The sequence below is a fragment of the Carcharhinus amblyrhynchos genome, chromosome 13 (assembly GCF_965287045.1).
Source record: "Carcharhinus amblyrhynchos chromosome 13, sCarAmb.v2.hapA, whole genome shotgun sequence".
In the NCBI taxonomy this organism is placed as follows: Eukaryota; Metazoa; Chordata; class Chondrichthyes; order Carcharhiniformes; family Carcharhinidae; genus Carcharhinus; species Carcharhinus amblyrhynchos.
The window spans coordinates 38,414,478-38,432,167 of record NC_137336.1 but is presented as its reverse complement, the minus strand read 5'-3'; the positions used below and the strand labels follow the sequence as shown (position 1 = coordinate 38,432,167).

Below are 17,690 nucleotides of genomic sequence, written 5' to 3'. Positions count from 1 at the left end.
GCATAATTAATTTATAGAACTTGGATTAATTGAAAACAAAATTTAAAATGCTAAGAATTAAAATCAATGTAATTTAGTGATTAATATGACACTAGAAATTACCATAACTATATATTAGTCTTCAAATTTGACAGACTTTGTTGAATTGAAACATACAATTCTATCCACATACCTTTCTCACCAACAAAAGGCAAGGACCAAGTAAAGACATCCATAAAATTTGGTAGCCAGTAGGGATGGGGAGAACAGTTGAATTGTCGAATGTTCATAACATTGTTCTCATACTTCAATACAGCAGCTAAAATGAAGTAGGGAGAGAGACAGTGACAAAGAATTTAGCACACAACCAGTTACTTCTGTAATTACCACAATAGCAACTGCAAAAATGTCCTTACACTAATTTTAGTTGGGCTAATCTTCTGGTTAATTAAGTAACTAGCAATCACATAAAATTTTTCAAGAACGTCAAAGTGCTTTAAAGACAATGATGAAATTTTGAAATATAAATATGTTCAAGGCTTGTTAATTTTGTACTTCTGTCCACCAGTTCCAGGTTCACTGTACAAGTTACATAGTTTATTACCAAAATCCCTTTTGTTGTTTTAAAACTAGCATCACTGATCTCAGCTTATTTTTCTCTAGTACTTCTGCCATACTCCTATTATTTGTAACAAAAATACACTCCACTGTGGAATGTAATGATTCCATCAGGAGCAGGCATAGTTAATTTAAATCGGGTGCAAGTCGTGGGAAGGATTACCACTGTGGGAAGACATCTCTGTCCTCCGCACCTATCCCCAGCACCAGAATGGCCTGATTGACCCCAGACACTGTTCCAAGTAATTCTCCTCTGAAGCTTCCATGGCTGTTCCATGTCCCAGGCCTCTTTTAGTCCCAAAAGTGGCCATTGTTTCCGATGGTGCTGCTGGTTCTGATTCACAGGCAGTTCATGGGAGTTGGTTCCTTGTCCTGAAGGTTCAGGGAATTCCAATTGTTAGCAGACACGTTCATGTGCCTGATTAGGACTTAACTCCATTTGGAAACCTTTGTGATGGATTTGCCACCAGCCCTCCAGCTAGTGGATGGGAACACTGTGACAGCCATCAAATTCTCCAGAACTGCCTATTATTTGGTTTGTAATCCAATGCCCCAGAGACCAACACCTATTTTGTTCATAATTTATTCATTCATTCATGGGTTGTGGACATGCTGACTGGGCCAACATTTATTGCCCACCTCAACTGCCTTTGAGCCAACTAGCTGCCATGGTGGGATTTGGACCCATGTCTCCAGATAATGCCACTGGGTTATTAGTCAAGTAACATTATCACTATGCCATCATCTCCCCACAGGACAGATGAGTTTCTACAACAATCCTGTAGTTTTATGGTCACTATTATTGATACTAGCCAGATTATTCTATACTAAGTAACTGAATTCAAAATCCCTGTCTGCTATGGTTAGATTTAAACTCATGTTACCAAGTTATTAGTTCAAGCCTCTGGAGTATGAGTCCAATAACAGAACCACTCTGCAACCATATCCATTGTTGGCTTCACATTTAAGTGTATGATCAATACTTGCAGCAAACAATTAAATCAGAAATCAAAATAAAAAAAATTATTAAAACAATAGGCAGGAATTCCTCCCCTCCCACCCACTGTGTTTTCCAGCAGTGGAAAGAGCTTGCCATCGGCTGGCATGCTGATGTCTATGACCTTTTGCATTGTTTGCCAGCTGTGCTGCTAGTGAAGTCACCATGGAGGGGGTTGCCATTGGCAGGATTGGAAGATCCCGCCAGCGGGTAGGACTGAGGTGCACTGAATGGCAGTATTTAAGTTCTGCCCTTCTCATGAGTCACTGATTACAGAGCCACAGCTTTGTGGAGAAGTATCTGATCTAACTGTTCACTACCTCTCCAGGGAATCGTGACACTCAGAAAACGAAGCTGGGAATTTGCACCCGTATTCACTGGAGGCACAAATGACGACATGAGCACAGAATCCCATGAGAGTGAAATAATAAGAATCCTGCTGGTAAGATCTTGTGTGTGATTGTTCCCACCCCTGCCATGGATGTAAATGCATTAACATAATTACAAGGCTTCCGCGCTGTATTATTCCCCCCTCCAGATTGCGATTTCCCCCTTTGCTGATGTAATGTCACATCAGTGAGGTTTACAATAAATCTGGAGCATTGTGAAGTGACCACACCAAGGTGCACAAGTATGGAAACGGGTGGAGGAGGGATGTTGGGGGCAAGTGACATGCCCGACACTATCTCCTGTCGCCAGGGCCTCTTTGGGATGCTTCATAGGAGGGTGTTCCCGGTTAACGTGGCAGGAGGGGGTTCCCTGTGTATGTGGGAAGAGGGAGGTCCTTGTGTACACTGGGGGGATGTTTCTGAATGTACATGGAAGGGGTCTGTGTGCTTGGTGGGGAGAGGGTATCCTTTTTTAAAGGACAAGAGATTGGGAAACTTTTTATTTAAGGTGCACTGATCTCTGGAAACACAACATAATGGCTTTTTCAAGCTCTGCCCCACCAGTGTGATAGTGTGGGACACACCTCCAGAACCTTTTCCTTCTAAATGCTAGGCAATATGGTGAGAAATGCCGGCTGTGCAGTCAGTGAACAGGACACTGCTCTTCTTGCCTGAGCAGGCACTCAGAAAGATAAAAAGAAACTTCCACTAAGAGTGGTCACCATTGCAACCAGCAAATGTCGCCATAGGCAAAACTGTTGAAATAAATTAGCTGGCTACTGTCTCTGTCACAGTAGGTGTTTCGTTTGATATACCATAAGCAATAAACCAAGAAAGCAAAATACCTTGAAATAATTTTGTGAAACAATTTCCACAAATTATTTTTAAGAATCCTTTAAATTAATGTCCTCAAAATATACCATGAAGTTACTTGACACATTCAAGTGAAGAACTTTCTGGTGGAGGGATTAATCTAATCAAATTAAGTCGTTTAAATGGCTTTGCTAAAAATAGTGGAGAGAGAAATTTCAGATGAAGGTTGTAAGCGTTCGTCCACCTGTATTAAATGGCACAATTTCAGGGACATAGTTGTTACATGCTTGCATTTTGTGTGACCGGTAGCTCATATAACTTTATTAAGGAATTATATTCCAGTTAAAAATCATGATTGATGTCCTTTTATAATAACTAATCAACAATGTTTTTACTAATTTTATATTTTCTATTGGTTATTTTTATATTCTGTTTCAGATTTTCTGGTTGAACAACAGGTTTATCATATAGCTTCCTCTGTTTTGAAGAATAATAATAAGTTGTGTTATATAACTGATGTGATGAAAACCAGCAGAACATACAAAAGTTCTTTTGGAAAATTGCCAATTTAAAACAATAATACTGTATGAGGGTTTTGTGCCTTGAAATTAGAAAGACAAACAGATCAGCCTTGATCTTATTAAATGGCAGAGCAAGTTCGAAGGGCCAAACAGCTTACTCCTGCTGCGGCTTCATCTACACCTTTGTACGTATCCCCGAGTTGCTTTGGTGGGTGTTCCAGGCAGAAATTGAGGATGACAATTTCCGGCATGCCTGGGAGTTCCAGCTCAAGTGCAAAGAGAAGCAGGGTGATGGGATGAGTCACATATGCTCAGTTCCCATTTTTCTTTGACAGTTGCTTGTGGATAATTTAAAGCAGTTATTTTGCTGGAGACTTAAAGTTGCTAGCCTCACTCAAACCGTGTTCAGTTCTGTTGGCAGTCAGAGAGCATCATCCTCCAGACCCTGTCATCCTGACAGCAGAGTGCCTGCATGGTGGTGTGATACAAAATAATGATGATGAGATTGAGGGATTTTTGGGCCCAAGAAGGAACCCTCATGACAGTCTTGAGTTGGCTCAGCTCCACATCACTGAAATTCTGCCGTTAACTGCGTGGTGTTGAGGGGGCTAGGGTTCAGAGAAGCCCTGGGAGCCATTGGTAGCTTAATGCAATTGAGAATTGGGGCCCTCAACTTGAAGTCGCCAGAAAAAAACTGCTTCAAGCCATCCCTGAGCAGCTGTCAAAGAAAAATTTGATCTGAGCATGTGCTTCAGAACATTATCTGTTGTTTCATTTATCAGCATAAGCCTGTACAGAGACAGTGTTGCTCCCGTTACTTAAGTCATCTTCTAGTTTAGCTGAGAGGTGTGCTGCAACCATCTGCGCATGTTCATATTCTTCCTACCGACACTTCAAAAATGGAACATTCATCTCCACTTCTTCCACAATTTCATCCAAATATTTGTTTACTCTTTCATTTTCCAATTCCTTTTCAAGTTTGTTGATCCTTTCGTTCAGCTCAGCAACTGCTCCGCCGAATTCAATTGCCTTTGTTTTGGAATCATCTGCAGATGCTTATTGAAATTTAACAACTGCACATGGGCATTCAGTTCTTCCATGTTTGATGACTGCCTTTAGAATTTTTCAATTTTCTTGTTAGATCTTCAATAAGTTTCTTAAAAGTTTCCTTAGCTGCTCATAATGTCCTTTATGGAAGGAAATCTGCCATCCTTACCTGGTCTGACATACATGAGCCACAGAAATGTGACTCACTCTCAACTGGCCTTGGGCAACTAGGGACGGGCAACCAGTGATGCCCATGTTCCATGAGTGGCTAAAAAAAAGTCTGGATCTGCTCTTCCATTCATCCTTTATGTTCTTCAGATTGTGTCAGCGTTCAAAATTTCCACTGCTATTTTCACAATGAAATTCCAGTACATTGTCAGTCTTGGTTTTTAATTTGGTATTCAACCAACAGTTCTGATTGCTCTAATTCCTTTTCCTTTTTCAACATAAGGTAGACTTTTGATACTTAACATTCGTCAAGTTTGAATTGAAGATCCAACTTGGTTAAACTTGTTTCAACAATTTTATTGCTTAGATATTTCAAATTCTCATTTAAGTGTTCTACCTCCTGTGATAGATGCTCACACGTTCTAATTTTTCATTATCTATCTCATCTTTCGGGTGTGACAGGTAATCCTCTGCACTGATCAGCTTTCCCTCAGCAGGTCGGAGTTCCTGATGCAGCCTTCGACATTCTTGTATTCTTCATACTAACCTTTTTTGGCCCAAGGCTAATTATTCTTCCACTTTAAAATACTGTTGTTCGTTGTCAAATTTTAAAATCCTCATTGTTGCTTTTAGGGTAGTTACATCTGTTTCTTTATTGGTGATAAGCTCCTCAAGTTTGGCCACAATAAATTGGGGAAGTTCCAAATAATCATTTTATTTACCAAGTTACTTCATTAATTAACTCTACTCATGGGAACAGATTGATAAATCCCATGAATACACCCTATTGATATTTCAGAAACATAGAATCATAGAGTCTAGCGGCCAGTCAGTCCATTGAGCCTGGGACAACAATCCCATCCAGACTCTATCCCCATAACTCCACATATTTACCCCATTAATATCCTTGACAATAACGGGCAATTTGCCATAGCCAATCCACCTTACCTGCACATCTTTGAACTGTGGGAGGAACCCACTCCACCCAGACAGGCCGAAGGCCAGAATTGAATCCAGGTCCCTGGCACTGTGAGGCAGCAATGCTAACCATTGTGCCACCATGCTGCCCTCTTTCATCAATTCATCTGGAACACAGTTTGTATCAGCCACCATCAATGACTGAACTGCCTCGTGTCTTTCAAAATATTAATTTGTTTACTTGTTTTGTTGGAAAAGGAAAGGAACGCTTTGAGAGAAAGCCTCCATAATCTTCAAAACCAGACGCACATGATCAGCATTCTGGGAAGAATCCCCTTGACTATCCTGAGGCACATCCCTCATTCTAATCGGTGCTGAGGGAATATGCTTCAATTGTATCATTGTCATTATTTTAACACCCATTTTCTTTACTGGTCCTGTCTTTTCCAAAGGTTCCTTAAGCCTCCTTATTACTGCCACTGATTTACCATTCAGCATCCAACAATTTGCTTTTACACGTCCCATTTTTTGCGCTGCATTAGGAACCATCCAATAAAGTGGTTTACATTGCTAACTTTGGATGGTTCTATCATCTGATCAGTTGCCTCTCCCACTTCCCTCAACAGGGCCATTGAACTAATCTTGTTTGTTTGCATTACCTTTATCCTATGCTATCATCTTTTTTGACTGGAACAGCTTCTGCCTTCTCTCTACAGCCAAAATCATTTCTAGTACTCTAGTTTCTCAGAGGGTTTACAAATAGTAACCCATTGGCCCCTAGTTGTACCATACCGATCTGCCAGAACTGCTGCTTTCCTTATTTTAGTGACCTTTCAGTCTTCCAGGTATTATCTGATATTTAGATGATGTTTTGATATTCTTCCATTATCATTGACTCTCTCACAATCTGATAATTCTGATAAAGTTACAGTGCCCAAAATCACCTGACCCACAACATTATTTTGTCCCTAGTTTATTGCATTTGGTCTTTTAAAATCTGACAGTTTTATTGAAATGCTACGGAGACAAGCTCATAAGCACTATCTACTGAAGACTTAACTGTCTAATAATCTGAGGATTGTTTCCAAATGACTATAATAAGTTTTGACAAAGGGTGATCTGGACTTGAAACGTCAGCTCTTTTCTCTTCTTACACATGCTGCCAGACCTGCTGAGATTTTCCAGCATTTTCTCTTCTGGTTTCAGATTCCAGCTTCCGCAGTAATTTGCTTTTATATAATAAGCATCCATTACTTTCCCCAACAAAACACTCCGCAAAACAAGGGCCCAAGTGTTATTTCCCACTCAGGTTTTGTAGTCACTTTTTCTAAAGAGATAAAATATCTCCCATGTGAAAAACGGTAAGAAGTCTTGCAACACCAGGTTGAAGTCTAACAGGTTTATCTGGTAGCACAAGCTTTCAGAGCGCTGCCCCTTCATCAGGTGAGTGGAAGATTCAGTTCATAAACAGGGCATATATAGACACAAACTCAATTACAAGATAATGGTTGGAACGTGAGTCTTAACAGGTAATCAAGTCTTTACAGGTATAGACAATGCGAGTGCAGAGAGGGTTAAGTGCAGGTTAAAGAGATGTGAATTGTCTCAATCCAGGACAGTTAGTTAGATTTTGCAAGCCCAGTCAAGTCGTGGAGGTTACAGATAGTGTGACATGAACTCAAGATCCTGGTTGAGGCCGTCCTCGTGTGCAGAACTTAGCTATCAGTTTCTGCTCGGCGATTCTGCGTTGTTGTGTGTCTTGAAGGCCACCTTGGAGAACGCTTACCCGAAGATCAGAAACTGAATGCCCTTGACTGCTGAAGTGTTCCTTGATAGGAAGGGAACACTTCTGCCTGGTGATTGTTGAGTGGTATCCATTCATCTGTTCTCATATTGTCTTCATGATTTCGCCAACGTACCATACCTTGGGACATTCTTTCCTGCAGCATATCAGGCAGACAAGGTTGGCCGAGTCGCAAGAGTGTGTATCATGTCCCTGGTGGATGGTGTTCTCATGGGAGATATGGCATCCATGTCGATGATCCAGCACATCTTGCAGAGATTGCTGTGGCAAGATTGTGTGGTGTCGTGGTCACTGTTCTCCTGAAGGCTGGGTAGTTTGCTGTGTAAAAAGTCTGACAACACCAGGTTTTAGTCCAACCTATTTATTTGATAATATTCTCACAAGCTTTCGAGGGGTTACCCTCTTCGTCAGGTGAATGGAGAGTTCTGGCCTCAGACAGAGCATATAAAGCACAGACAGTTTAGAGATTACTGATTAAAATGCGAATCCTTACACCTAACCTGCTGTTCAAGACCTGAAGTGGCTGATAATGTGAGTGGTAGGAGCACTGATCACAGTTTAAAGAGATGTGTATTGTCTCCAGACAGTATAGTAAGTGAGGTTTTGCAAACCCAGGCAAGTCACGGGGGTTACAGATAGTGCGACAATTACAGATAGTACAACACTATCTGTAACCCCCGTGACTTGCCTGGGTTTGCAAAACCTCACTTACTGTACTGTCTGGAGACAATACACATCTCTTTAAACTGTGATCAGTGCTCCTACCACTCACATTATCAGCCACTTCAGGTCTTGAACAGCAGGTTAGGTGTAAGGATTCGCATTTTAATCAGTAATCTCTAAACTGTCTGTGCTTTATATGCTCTGTCTGAGGCCAGAACTCTCCATTCACCTGACGAAGAGGGTAACCCCTCGAAAGCTTGTGAGAATATTATCAAATAAATAGGTTGGACTAAAACCTGGTGTTGTCAGACTTTTTACTGTGTTTACGCCAGTCCAACGCCGGCATACCCACATCATAGTTTGCTGTGGACAATGGTCTGTTTGAAGTTGTGCGGTTGTTTGATCGGGATGTGGGAATAGCTTTGGTGAGATATTTGTTTTCATTGGTGATATGTTGAAGGCTCCGGAGAAGATGTTGTAGCTTCTCCGCTCTGGGGAAGTACCGGACGACGAAGGGTACACAGTCCGCCGTATCCCACGTGTGGCACGTTGGAACTATCGATCGCTGAGTAGAGCACCATATCCTGTTCTTACAAGGGCATCTTTTAGTGTCTGTAGGTGTCTGTTGCAATCCTCCTCATCTGAGCAGATCCTGTGTACACAGAGGGCTTCTTTAACGTGTTTAAGGTGGAAGCTGGAGAAGTGGAGTATCATGAGGTTATGCATGAGCTTGCGGTATAGTGAAGTGCTGAGGTGACCATCCTTGATGGAGATGCGTGTGTCGAAGAATGCAACTGATTCTGGAGAGTAGTCCATAGTGAGTCTGATGGTGGGATGGAACTTGTCAATATCATCACATAGTTGTTTCAGTGACCGCCAAGGCGGCCTTCAAGACACGTGACAACGTAGAACCGCCGAGCAGAAACTGATAGCCAAGTTCCACGCGTGAGGACGGCCTCAACCAGGATCTTGGGTTCATGTCACACTAAAAAATCTAACTAACTGTCCTGGATTGAGACAATTCACACCTCTCTAACGTGTACTTAACCCTCTCTCTATATTCATTGTCTGTACCTGTAAAGACTTGATTACCTGTTAAGACTCGCATGTCAACCATTATTTTGTAATTAAGTTTGAGTCTTTGTGCCCTGCTTGTGAACCAAATCATCCACTCACCAGATGAAGGGGCAGCACTCTGAAAGCTCGTACTATCGAATAAACATGTTGGACTTTAACCTAGTATTGTGAGACTTCTTACTGTGCCTACCACATACCAACACCAGCATCTCCACATCATAGAAAAACAGAAAATGCTGGAAAAAAACTCAGCAGGTCTGGTAGCACCCATAGAGAGAGAAACAGAGTTAATGTTTAGAGTCCAATCTGATTCTTCTTAGGAACATTTGAGTCTTGGGCACTTGAGTGGGAATGTAAAAGAAGTTTATGATTATTTGGCTATGATTATAATGATAAGAATGGAACGTGTTAAATGTATTCCAACCCAGTTGGACAGGTGGAGGAGTGTTGAAGAAGGATGGTACAATTAACTCCATCAAAGGCCGCAGATAGGTCAAGAAGGATGAGGAAGGATCAATTGCCTTTGTCTCAGTCACGGGGGCTGCGATTTGTGACTTGGTTAACAGTTGTTTTGAGACTGAGGTGAGTATGGAAACCTGATTGGAGGGATTCAAACACGGGGATCTGAAATGCTGGGCATGAATTTGGGGTACAACAACACAATCAAGAGCTTTGGAGAGAGAAGAAAAGGAAGTTGAAGATGAGGCAGAAACTAAGGATGAAAAAATCAAGGGTTTTTTTTAAGGGGCAGGGTGATACTGGCAGATTTGAATAATAAGGAAAAAGAATCAATAACAACGTCAGCTAACATGGCAGCCTGGAAGTTCAGTTGGATCTGTGAGCAACGTAATGGAATAATTTGAGAGCAGGAAGGTCTTATGGATAACATGAACTCGGAACAGGCATGAGAATAGACAGAGGAGAAACTAGAGAAAGATATAATCTTCAGAGGAGATTGACCAAATGACCCATTTGAGGGAAATGGAGAGGCAGTCGATTGGATGGTAGAACGATCCAAAGTTAGCGATTTAAATTGTTTCATTGGATGGTTCCTAGCGCAGCACAATTGTCCAAGGGAAGTTGGTGCTTTTGGACAATTGCAGAGTAAACTTTTACCTTGGAACTTTCAAGAGGTAACTTCCGTTATGAACTATAATAAATAATGAATAATAGTGGACTTCAGGAAGACATAATCTTCCTGAAATAGGCATAGACACTTGGCAGGTGAAAACCAATGTTCAGCAGTATCAAGCCACATTTTGATATGAAGAAGAGAGGCAATATAATCTAAGTGGTCTATTTTTAAATTATGTACACAATATTTGCATGGCTACGGGCAAACAGCAGGGAAGTGAGACTAATTGTGTACTTCTATGAAACAGCTGACACAGACATGATGGGATGAATGTCCTTCTCCTATGCTGTATCTTTCTAAGATGTCAACTTTCTTTCATTAAAAAGTTGATTTTGAAAAATTAGCTAGATCATGCACTATTCTACTTATTGTTTTCTCAAATACGCACAGTTCATTTGAAAAGCAGCAGGTCGATAGCAGAGCAGCAGTAAATGTCATTTTGAAGACCAGAACGGTTGAAAAAGGGAAGTGTTAACGCTATTTTTTGAGACAGCACAAATTCCCCTTTGGGCTCTATGGGGGAAGCCTCAGATTCAGCATTCCTCAGGCTGCTCCTGACCTTCTCATCTGTAATGCTGCCAAATTCCTCTTCCTACCACTTAGCTTTTAATGGTTGGCAGCCTTGGGCTCACTGTTTCGGGTAAGCAGCTGGTTGTTAGAATGCAAATCAGGCCTGGGAGCTAAAATTTCTCAGATTCAAATTGACGCTGCCAGCCCACAATGCTCAAGGCCTCACCCCGGCCTGTGTCCATCTGCCACCTGCGCCCAGTTAAAAATTTCTTCCCTGGCCACCCTTACTCCCTTTTGAAAACAAGTGAATCTACACATTCTTTGGACTTGAAGAATTGATGGTTGTTATTGTGGACCATGCTGGGTAACGTAGAGAAATTAGGTGCAATTTTCCAGCTCTGTTACATTACTCGACCAGCGTTGTGGGGTGGGAAACGTAAGCGGGAAGCCAAATGGGAATTGCGACCGGTGTCCGGCCAGTCGTAATCTTTCCAGGCCATTATTGTTGAAGTAATCAGCCTCACACCAGGGAACGGCATGAGGTTGATTACAATACTCAGTGATTGATTTATATCTGTTTCAGTGAGCCCGGGATGGAATTGTCCGGGCTCGCTTAGGTTTCCGACCTCGCTGGTGGAGATCCGCACCAGCAAGGATCACAGCTGGTCCCCAGCAATAGTGGGCGAGGGCTAGTGGTGGGGCCTGCGATCGGGAATTGGAGCCTACCACTGGGGGTCAGAGCAGGGCGTAGGAAGTCAGGGCCAGCCACTGGAAGGCTGGCAATACCGGAGAGGGGATTGGGGATGACGATCAGGGGGCCAGTGATGGCTGGGGATGGGGGTGGGGAGTGCAATGTCAATCAATCTCCCAGTTTGCTGGCGCACACCCATTGGCCCCAAGCACTCTGCTGCCAGCCTCTCCAGTGGCTTTAGGCTCTACCCTCCCTTACTGGCATGAATCGCCTGACAGCCTCTGTATCGCGCAGAGTGCTGTAAATTCATGAAACTCAGCTCACCTAAAAATCCTCCCTTTTTTTGCTCGTTGGACACTCAATTTTTTTTTGGAAAATTGTTTATCATAAGTAAACATTTACATACATTTTCAATGACACATAGAAAAGTTACAGCACAGGAGGTCATTCGGTCCATCTTGTCCATGCCAGCCTGAAGACACTGGTGTGCCCTTTGTAATCTCACCTTCTTGCATGTTAGGAATGGGTAAACAGACCTTCCAATTAAGTCTTAATTTGATGTCAATTATTCAACAGAAGTTGTTGATATATAAGTGGGCTACAGGTGGCACTGGCGGTTGATGGAAAATTATACATGGTGTTGGATCAAAGAAATAACTGTAGTTTATGAAGAAGCAGAACTCATGTCTCCTTTACTGAACTGCAACCTGAAGGGTCAAGCACTGCACCCAGCCTATAGCTCTGTAGCTTACAGCACTTAAGGTGCAGATCCATATTCTATGTAAGCTTCATTTGCAGTTGAAATCCATACCTTTGTTATTGTAAACATCAAGGTAGTTTGGTGCTGAAAAGATTGTGATAAGTGAAGGGAAGCCTGTAGTTTGGCTCTTCCTGTACATACGATAGCTGAAAGGTAAATTCAAAATGAATATGCAGTTACACAATATTGTTTGTACATGATACTTTTCATGCTAAAATCAAACAAGTGCAAACTGGAAAGAAGGATGAATTGCCAGCTTTTGCTTGCAAGTTCTTACATTATTATGTTCACTTTTAAGCACATAACTGTTATTGTGTAGGCTGTAGGTTAATGCAAGAGCTTTTCATGCTGAATATAAGCAAAAGCTACTGAATTACATTTGGCGCAGACAGTACATTTCTATAAATTAATTTTATATTATAGGTTAACACACATAGGATTCAAAACTTCTGATTTGGAGAGATACGAACATCAGCTCTTGCCACATAGCAGAAACCAGCTCTGTTGGAATTCTGGCAAATTATTACCTGACCTCGCAATTTTGCTCGTGGGGGGCTTGGGCAGATCTTCTGGTTGCATATCTCATGCCAAAGTAGTGTGTTGGTGAGAGTTTCCAGGCTACAGGCTTCTCCAGTATTTTCACTGGGAGAAATGAACGATGCCCAAAATCGAAGATGAGGAAAATCAGGCAACAATTTTAAACTGGCATATACTGAGTTTAGAAATGTGTATAAAGCTTACCCCGCATCTTGTGCTTCATGGGCTCGAATGACTGATAATAAATTATTGTTCTGCAGAAACTCACAAACAGCAGGATAACTGAAAAAGACAACATGTACAACAGTATCACTGGAAGCCACCTTATCCAATACTAACAGCAAATGGAAAACTGAGAAATGACAACAGAAAACAGAAAGGTGCAATTTATGCCCACTGAATGGTTAAAAGTCCATGAAATAATTTATCTTGGCACGCAAGTTTAGGTAAGGCTAGGCTTCAGATTGGATACTGCAGCCTAATAGTGTAGAAACTAGAAAAGCTACCTACAGTGCTATTCCCAAAAACTAATCAAGAAATGTTGCAGTAAATTATAGATGTTTTGCTATGTTGCAGCTTACACCAGAATGGCCCATTCTTCTAATTATGACAGGTGTGGACTTTTATAAACAAACCTATAAAATTACATGTATCCAGAATTTAAAGGGACAGGGATAAAAAGAAATGAGAGGCTTGTAATAGACAACAGTTCTAAAAGTATTTCAAAGCAGTCAAAATGTATTTCAATGCACGAATAACCTTTATCAATACTGAAGATTAGAAATTCCAAATGTGTAAAACAAAACTTAAGGTCCAAAATACGCCTGAAAACAATTGAAGGAGCAGTTCAGCAACCAACAACAATTTTCTCATGCTCTTCTGAATCTAAAGAAAGTTGCTCCATTACCTGGAGATATAAATAGTGATACATAGCAACTATTTGTTGTAAACCGGCAATTTTGCAAAAAACTTCTTCCAAATATCCTAACTTCCGACAACTGAACTTGAATGAAACTTTCTTTTACTTTTGCCAATAAACAAGTTGGTGAAGAAAACAGAAGAGGATGGGTTGTTACAGTGGGTTCCCATGCTGCCTTTTTACCTCAGCCTGTTACAAAAATGCTCATAACTAAATTAACATATTAGTTACAAAATCTCATGTTGTGCGGAAAATGTATGCTTGAAATTGAAAATGCTCTCTTCGACATTTATATCCCTCACATATCACCAAAATATAGGGAAAATATTGGGAATATTTCAAAGAATGGAACTATACCCTCAATATAATAAAACATATGCATTGGCATGAACATAACATGCTTCACTGTTCTTTTGGAATGGCAGAGGGATTTTTTTTCTTGCACTATAAAAAGCAGGACAGGCCTAATTTCTTAAGGTTTTAGTTTGCCTCCACACAGACAAATGATCAAACAGCATTTGCATTTAAAACATCTTTCTTCATTGATTTGCAACAGGTGTGTTAGCAGTTATCATGGTAAGCTAACTCAGTTACAAAAGCATGCAAAGTTTAAGAGATGAGATGCCCAGTGAAGCAGGAATGAAGAACAATTAAGATGCTTTCACAAAAGACTAACCCTTGACACATGACTAACATTGCTCTGAGCCATAACTGACACATTAGAGAGAGACAGAAATGACTTGCTGCACAGAGAGATTTAGCTTTGACTGTGGAAAGGAATAATAAGCATTTTTGTTACTGTAGTTATGAAAGTAAAACATACCAGGTAGCACTTATTCTAATAATGTAGAAACTAGAAAAACTACCTACAGTGCTATTCCCAAAACTAACCAAGAAATGTTGCAGTAAATTACAATGCTGACAGTACTATTATGCTGAAATGAATTATGTTGTTGTGTTAAACTTCATTATTTAAAATAGACAATTTTAACTTATGATTATCATGTTGTTAATCAGAATCTCTTTGTATCTGCAGAAAATCAAATAAACATGAGTTAAAATTCATCTTTAGTGGGAATGCAAAAATGGACAGTGGGGAATTGACCATCATAGAACATAGAACACTACAGCGCAAACAGGCCCTTCGGCCCACTAGTTGCACCGATCACTTCTATACCTACTAAGCCATAGACCTATCTATAACCCCCAATCCCATTAGATCCCATATACTCATCCAGAAGTCTTTTAAAAGACCCCAGCGAGTTCGCCTCCACCACCACCGACGGCAGCCGATTCCATTCACTCACCACCCTCTGAGTGAAAAACTTACCCCTAACATCTCCTCTGTACTTGCTTCCCAGCACCTTAAATCTGTGTCCTCTCGTAGCGACCATTTCAGCCCTGGGAAATAGCCTCTGAGAATCCACCCTATCTATTCCTCTCAACATCTTATAAACCTCTATCAGGTCGCCTCTCAACCTTCGTCTCTCCAGGGAGAAGAGTCCCAGTTCCCTCAACCTATCTTCATAAGGCATGCCTCCCAATCCAGGCAACATCCTTGTAAATCTCCTCTGCACCCTTTCAAATAGCTTCCACGTCCTTCCTATAGTGAGGCGACCAGAACTGTGCACAGTACTCCAAGTGGGGACCATACGCCTTCTTGACCACATCAGTGATACACTTCGTTTGATTTTTGTTTTTATCAAAATGAATTTGTTTCCTGATACCTGGAGTCAGTCAAGAGTTACATGCTTCTCATGCAATGCTGAACTTTGTTGACGTTATTTGAAAAATTATTTTAATTCAATTTGGAATGCTGCAAGGTAGGTTAGCATGAGTGAGCTAAATATGGCATCAAACAATAACCTCAAGCACACAGTAACTATTCCTATACTGAAATGCAGCAGTAACTATGTGATTATATAACAGTCTCAATCCCCATTCATAAATTGGAATCAAATCAACTTTTTAAATTTATAGACCTTTAACGAGAAGGAAGTTTGACTTACAATAGAATGTTTGAGCTCACATGACATCTAACTTGAGATTTAAAAGGCATGTGTATAATTGTGTATCGTAAACACATTGCATTTTTGCGGTACATTTCTTCTGAGCAGACTTCAGGCATGAGAGCAATATTAGGTAAGGGACTGGAGCAGGTTAGGGACATTAGCAGGAAAGGGAGGTGGAAGTTGAAAATAATGAACATTACTCCATTCGGATTGGAGTCAGAGAAGGAGATGCAATGTGACATTTTACAAGGATGTCAGGTGACAGAATAGTTGTTTAGTCAATAATCTGGTACTGGCAAAATTCTGTCAACTTCACCATTTCCTAACTAATAGCCCCTTGTGCTGTGTAGTTGTATTCTCAAAGAGGATGGGGTACTTAAGAATGGGAAGCCTTCACCAGTACCCTACCTCTGGCAGGTATTGTTCCTGTAAGTCCCGTTAAAATAAAGTGTACACAATTGTTTGTGGGAGGCTGGATAGGCACCATGCAAGATGGCAAGTTAGAGCTTTTCTGAATCAAAGACCACTGGAAAGTGCTGGCTCTGTAAGGTTGCTTTGCAGATGAGGAGTGTGCTGAAGGCCAGGAAGGGCAAGGAAGGAAAGTAGAGGTATCTTCTGTCTTACCTTGCCTATCCTGCTGAGGATGTGGAACCTGTTGCAACAATATCCTGTAGTTTTTGGGTGAAGGAATTGGCACTCAGTGCCATTGCCACTTCCCTCCAGATGGAATGAGTGACATTTCTGGGTGCCTTGCAGGTCTCCAAGAGGGCTTGGAAGTTTGAATAAAGTCAATACTGCACTCTTCTTCTCTGCCATGGTGCCATAACTTCGTGCTGTAGATATTGCTGAAGTCATACTTCTTGAAAAGTATGATAAAAATACTGATAAAACCTGCTGGGGTGTTATGCAAAAGTGAGGTGAGAGAGTGAACTCTTTCCTCATCTAGGGACAACTAGCTCCTGAAGAGAGTATCCAAAGCCTACATGACTTCCCCTGCAGTTTAGCTATTCACACCCATTTTATGCCAACACATATGCTCCAATAAGCATGCTAATACGACCCCGTAAACTCCAGTTTAACTCCTGCAGATCACTTTGGGTGCAATTCTTCTTTTGAAAAACTGCAACAAAGGTTTACTTCATTTTATAGAAACCTTCCCTCCCATAATTTTGCCATCAGTTAGATTTGCTTTTTGCAGGTTTTCCTAACTTTCCTCTTTCTTTCATCAAATCTATAATATTCTGTATATATTGTGTACAATAAAACAAATCAAATAATTTTGATGAGATTACAAAATGGTTTTAAAATGCTAGATCGATTATCATTTAAAGCTACTTACATATATATGCCACAATTTTCAAAAGTAGAAATATTTTTGTATGGATTAATTTTAGAATATATTAAAGAGTTCTTAACATAAAGTATTCTGAGCTTAGTCTATTTATCGTTGTTTAAGTCCAAATATGTTTTTATTCTCTGCCACACAATAATCCTCCTTCTTTCTATTTGTGGTTTATTTCTAAACTTGATCAACAGGATTTAGGGTTTCAGGTTGCCTCTTTCTTAGATCGGTTCCCCTATCAATTTTCTTTGGAGGAGGCAGATGAAGTGAAGCAGCATCAAAGGCTTACAGGGATCAGGTAGCAGGAACTCTTGACTTCCTGCTGATTTCAATTATTCAGCATTTTTAAAAAAAAACTTCCTCATTCATCTCTTTTGGAGGAGCAGAATGATTCTGTTCTTCCACATTTCCTTCACATCCATTGATAGTAAAAGGATCCACAGCTTCATGGATCTAGAGCATTATTCCCCAATTTCCTTAAAATGTTAATACTTGTTATTTTTTGATACTATCCTTGGTGGGTCACCCCAACACAGTGAGGCAGTGGCATTGTGGTATTGTTGCTGGGCTAGTAATCCAGAGACCCAGGATAATGCTCTGGGGAGCTGGGTTTGAACCCCACCATGGCAAATGGTGAAATTTGAATTCAGTTGAAATATATGGAATTAAAAGTATAATGATGACCATGAAACCATTGTCAGTTGTCATAAAAACCCATTTGGTTCATTAATGTCATTTAGGGAAAGTATTAATGATTTGAATGGGAATATAGAAGGCATGGTTAGTGAGT

General features: G+C 40.7%; 1 protein-coding gene across 4 annotated transcripts in view; it reads right to left on the bottom strand.

Annotated features, from left to right (window-relative positions):
- The window catches only part of ppp3ca (protein phosphatase 3, catalytic subunit, alpha isozyme), a 325,439-nt gene that overhangs the window by 40,732 nt on the left and 267,017 nt on the right, over positions 1-17,690 (bottom strand). For all 4 annotated transcript variants that reach the window (XM_080201555.1, XM_080201556.1, XM_080201557.1 and 1 more), the window contains 3 exons: positions 12,832-12,909; positions 12,142-12,236; positions 173-298 (listed from right to left, as the gene is read on the bottom strand). In XM_080201555.1, the coding sequence (XP_080057681.1) occupies positions 173-298; positions 12,142-12,236; positions 12,832-12,909 (299 nt within the window). The remainder of the gene's footprint in view (positions 1-172; positions 299-12,141; positions 12,237-12,831; positions 12,910-17,690) is intronic.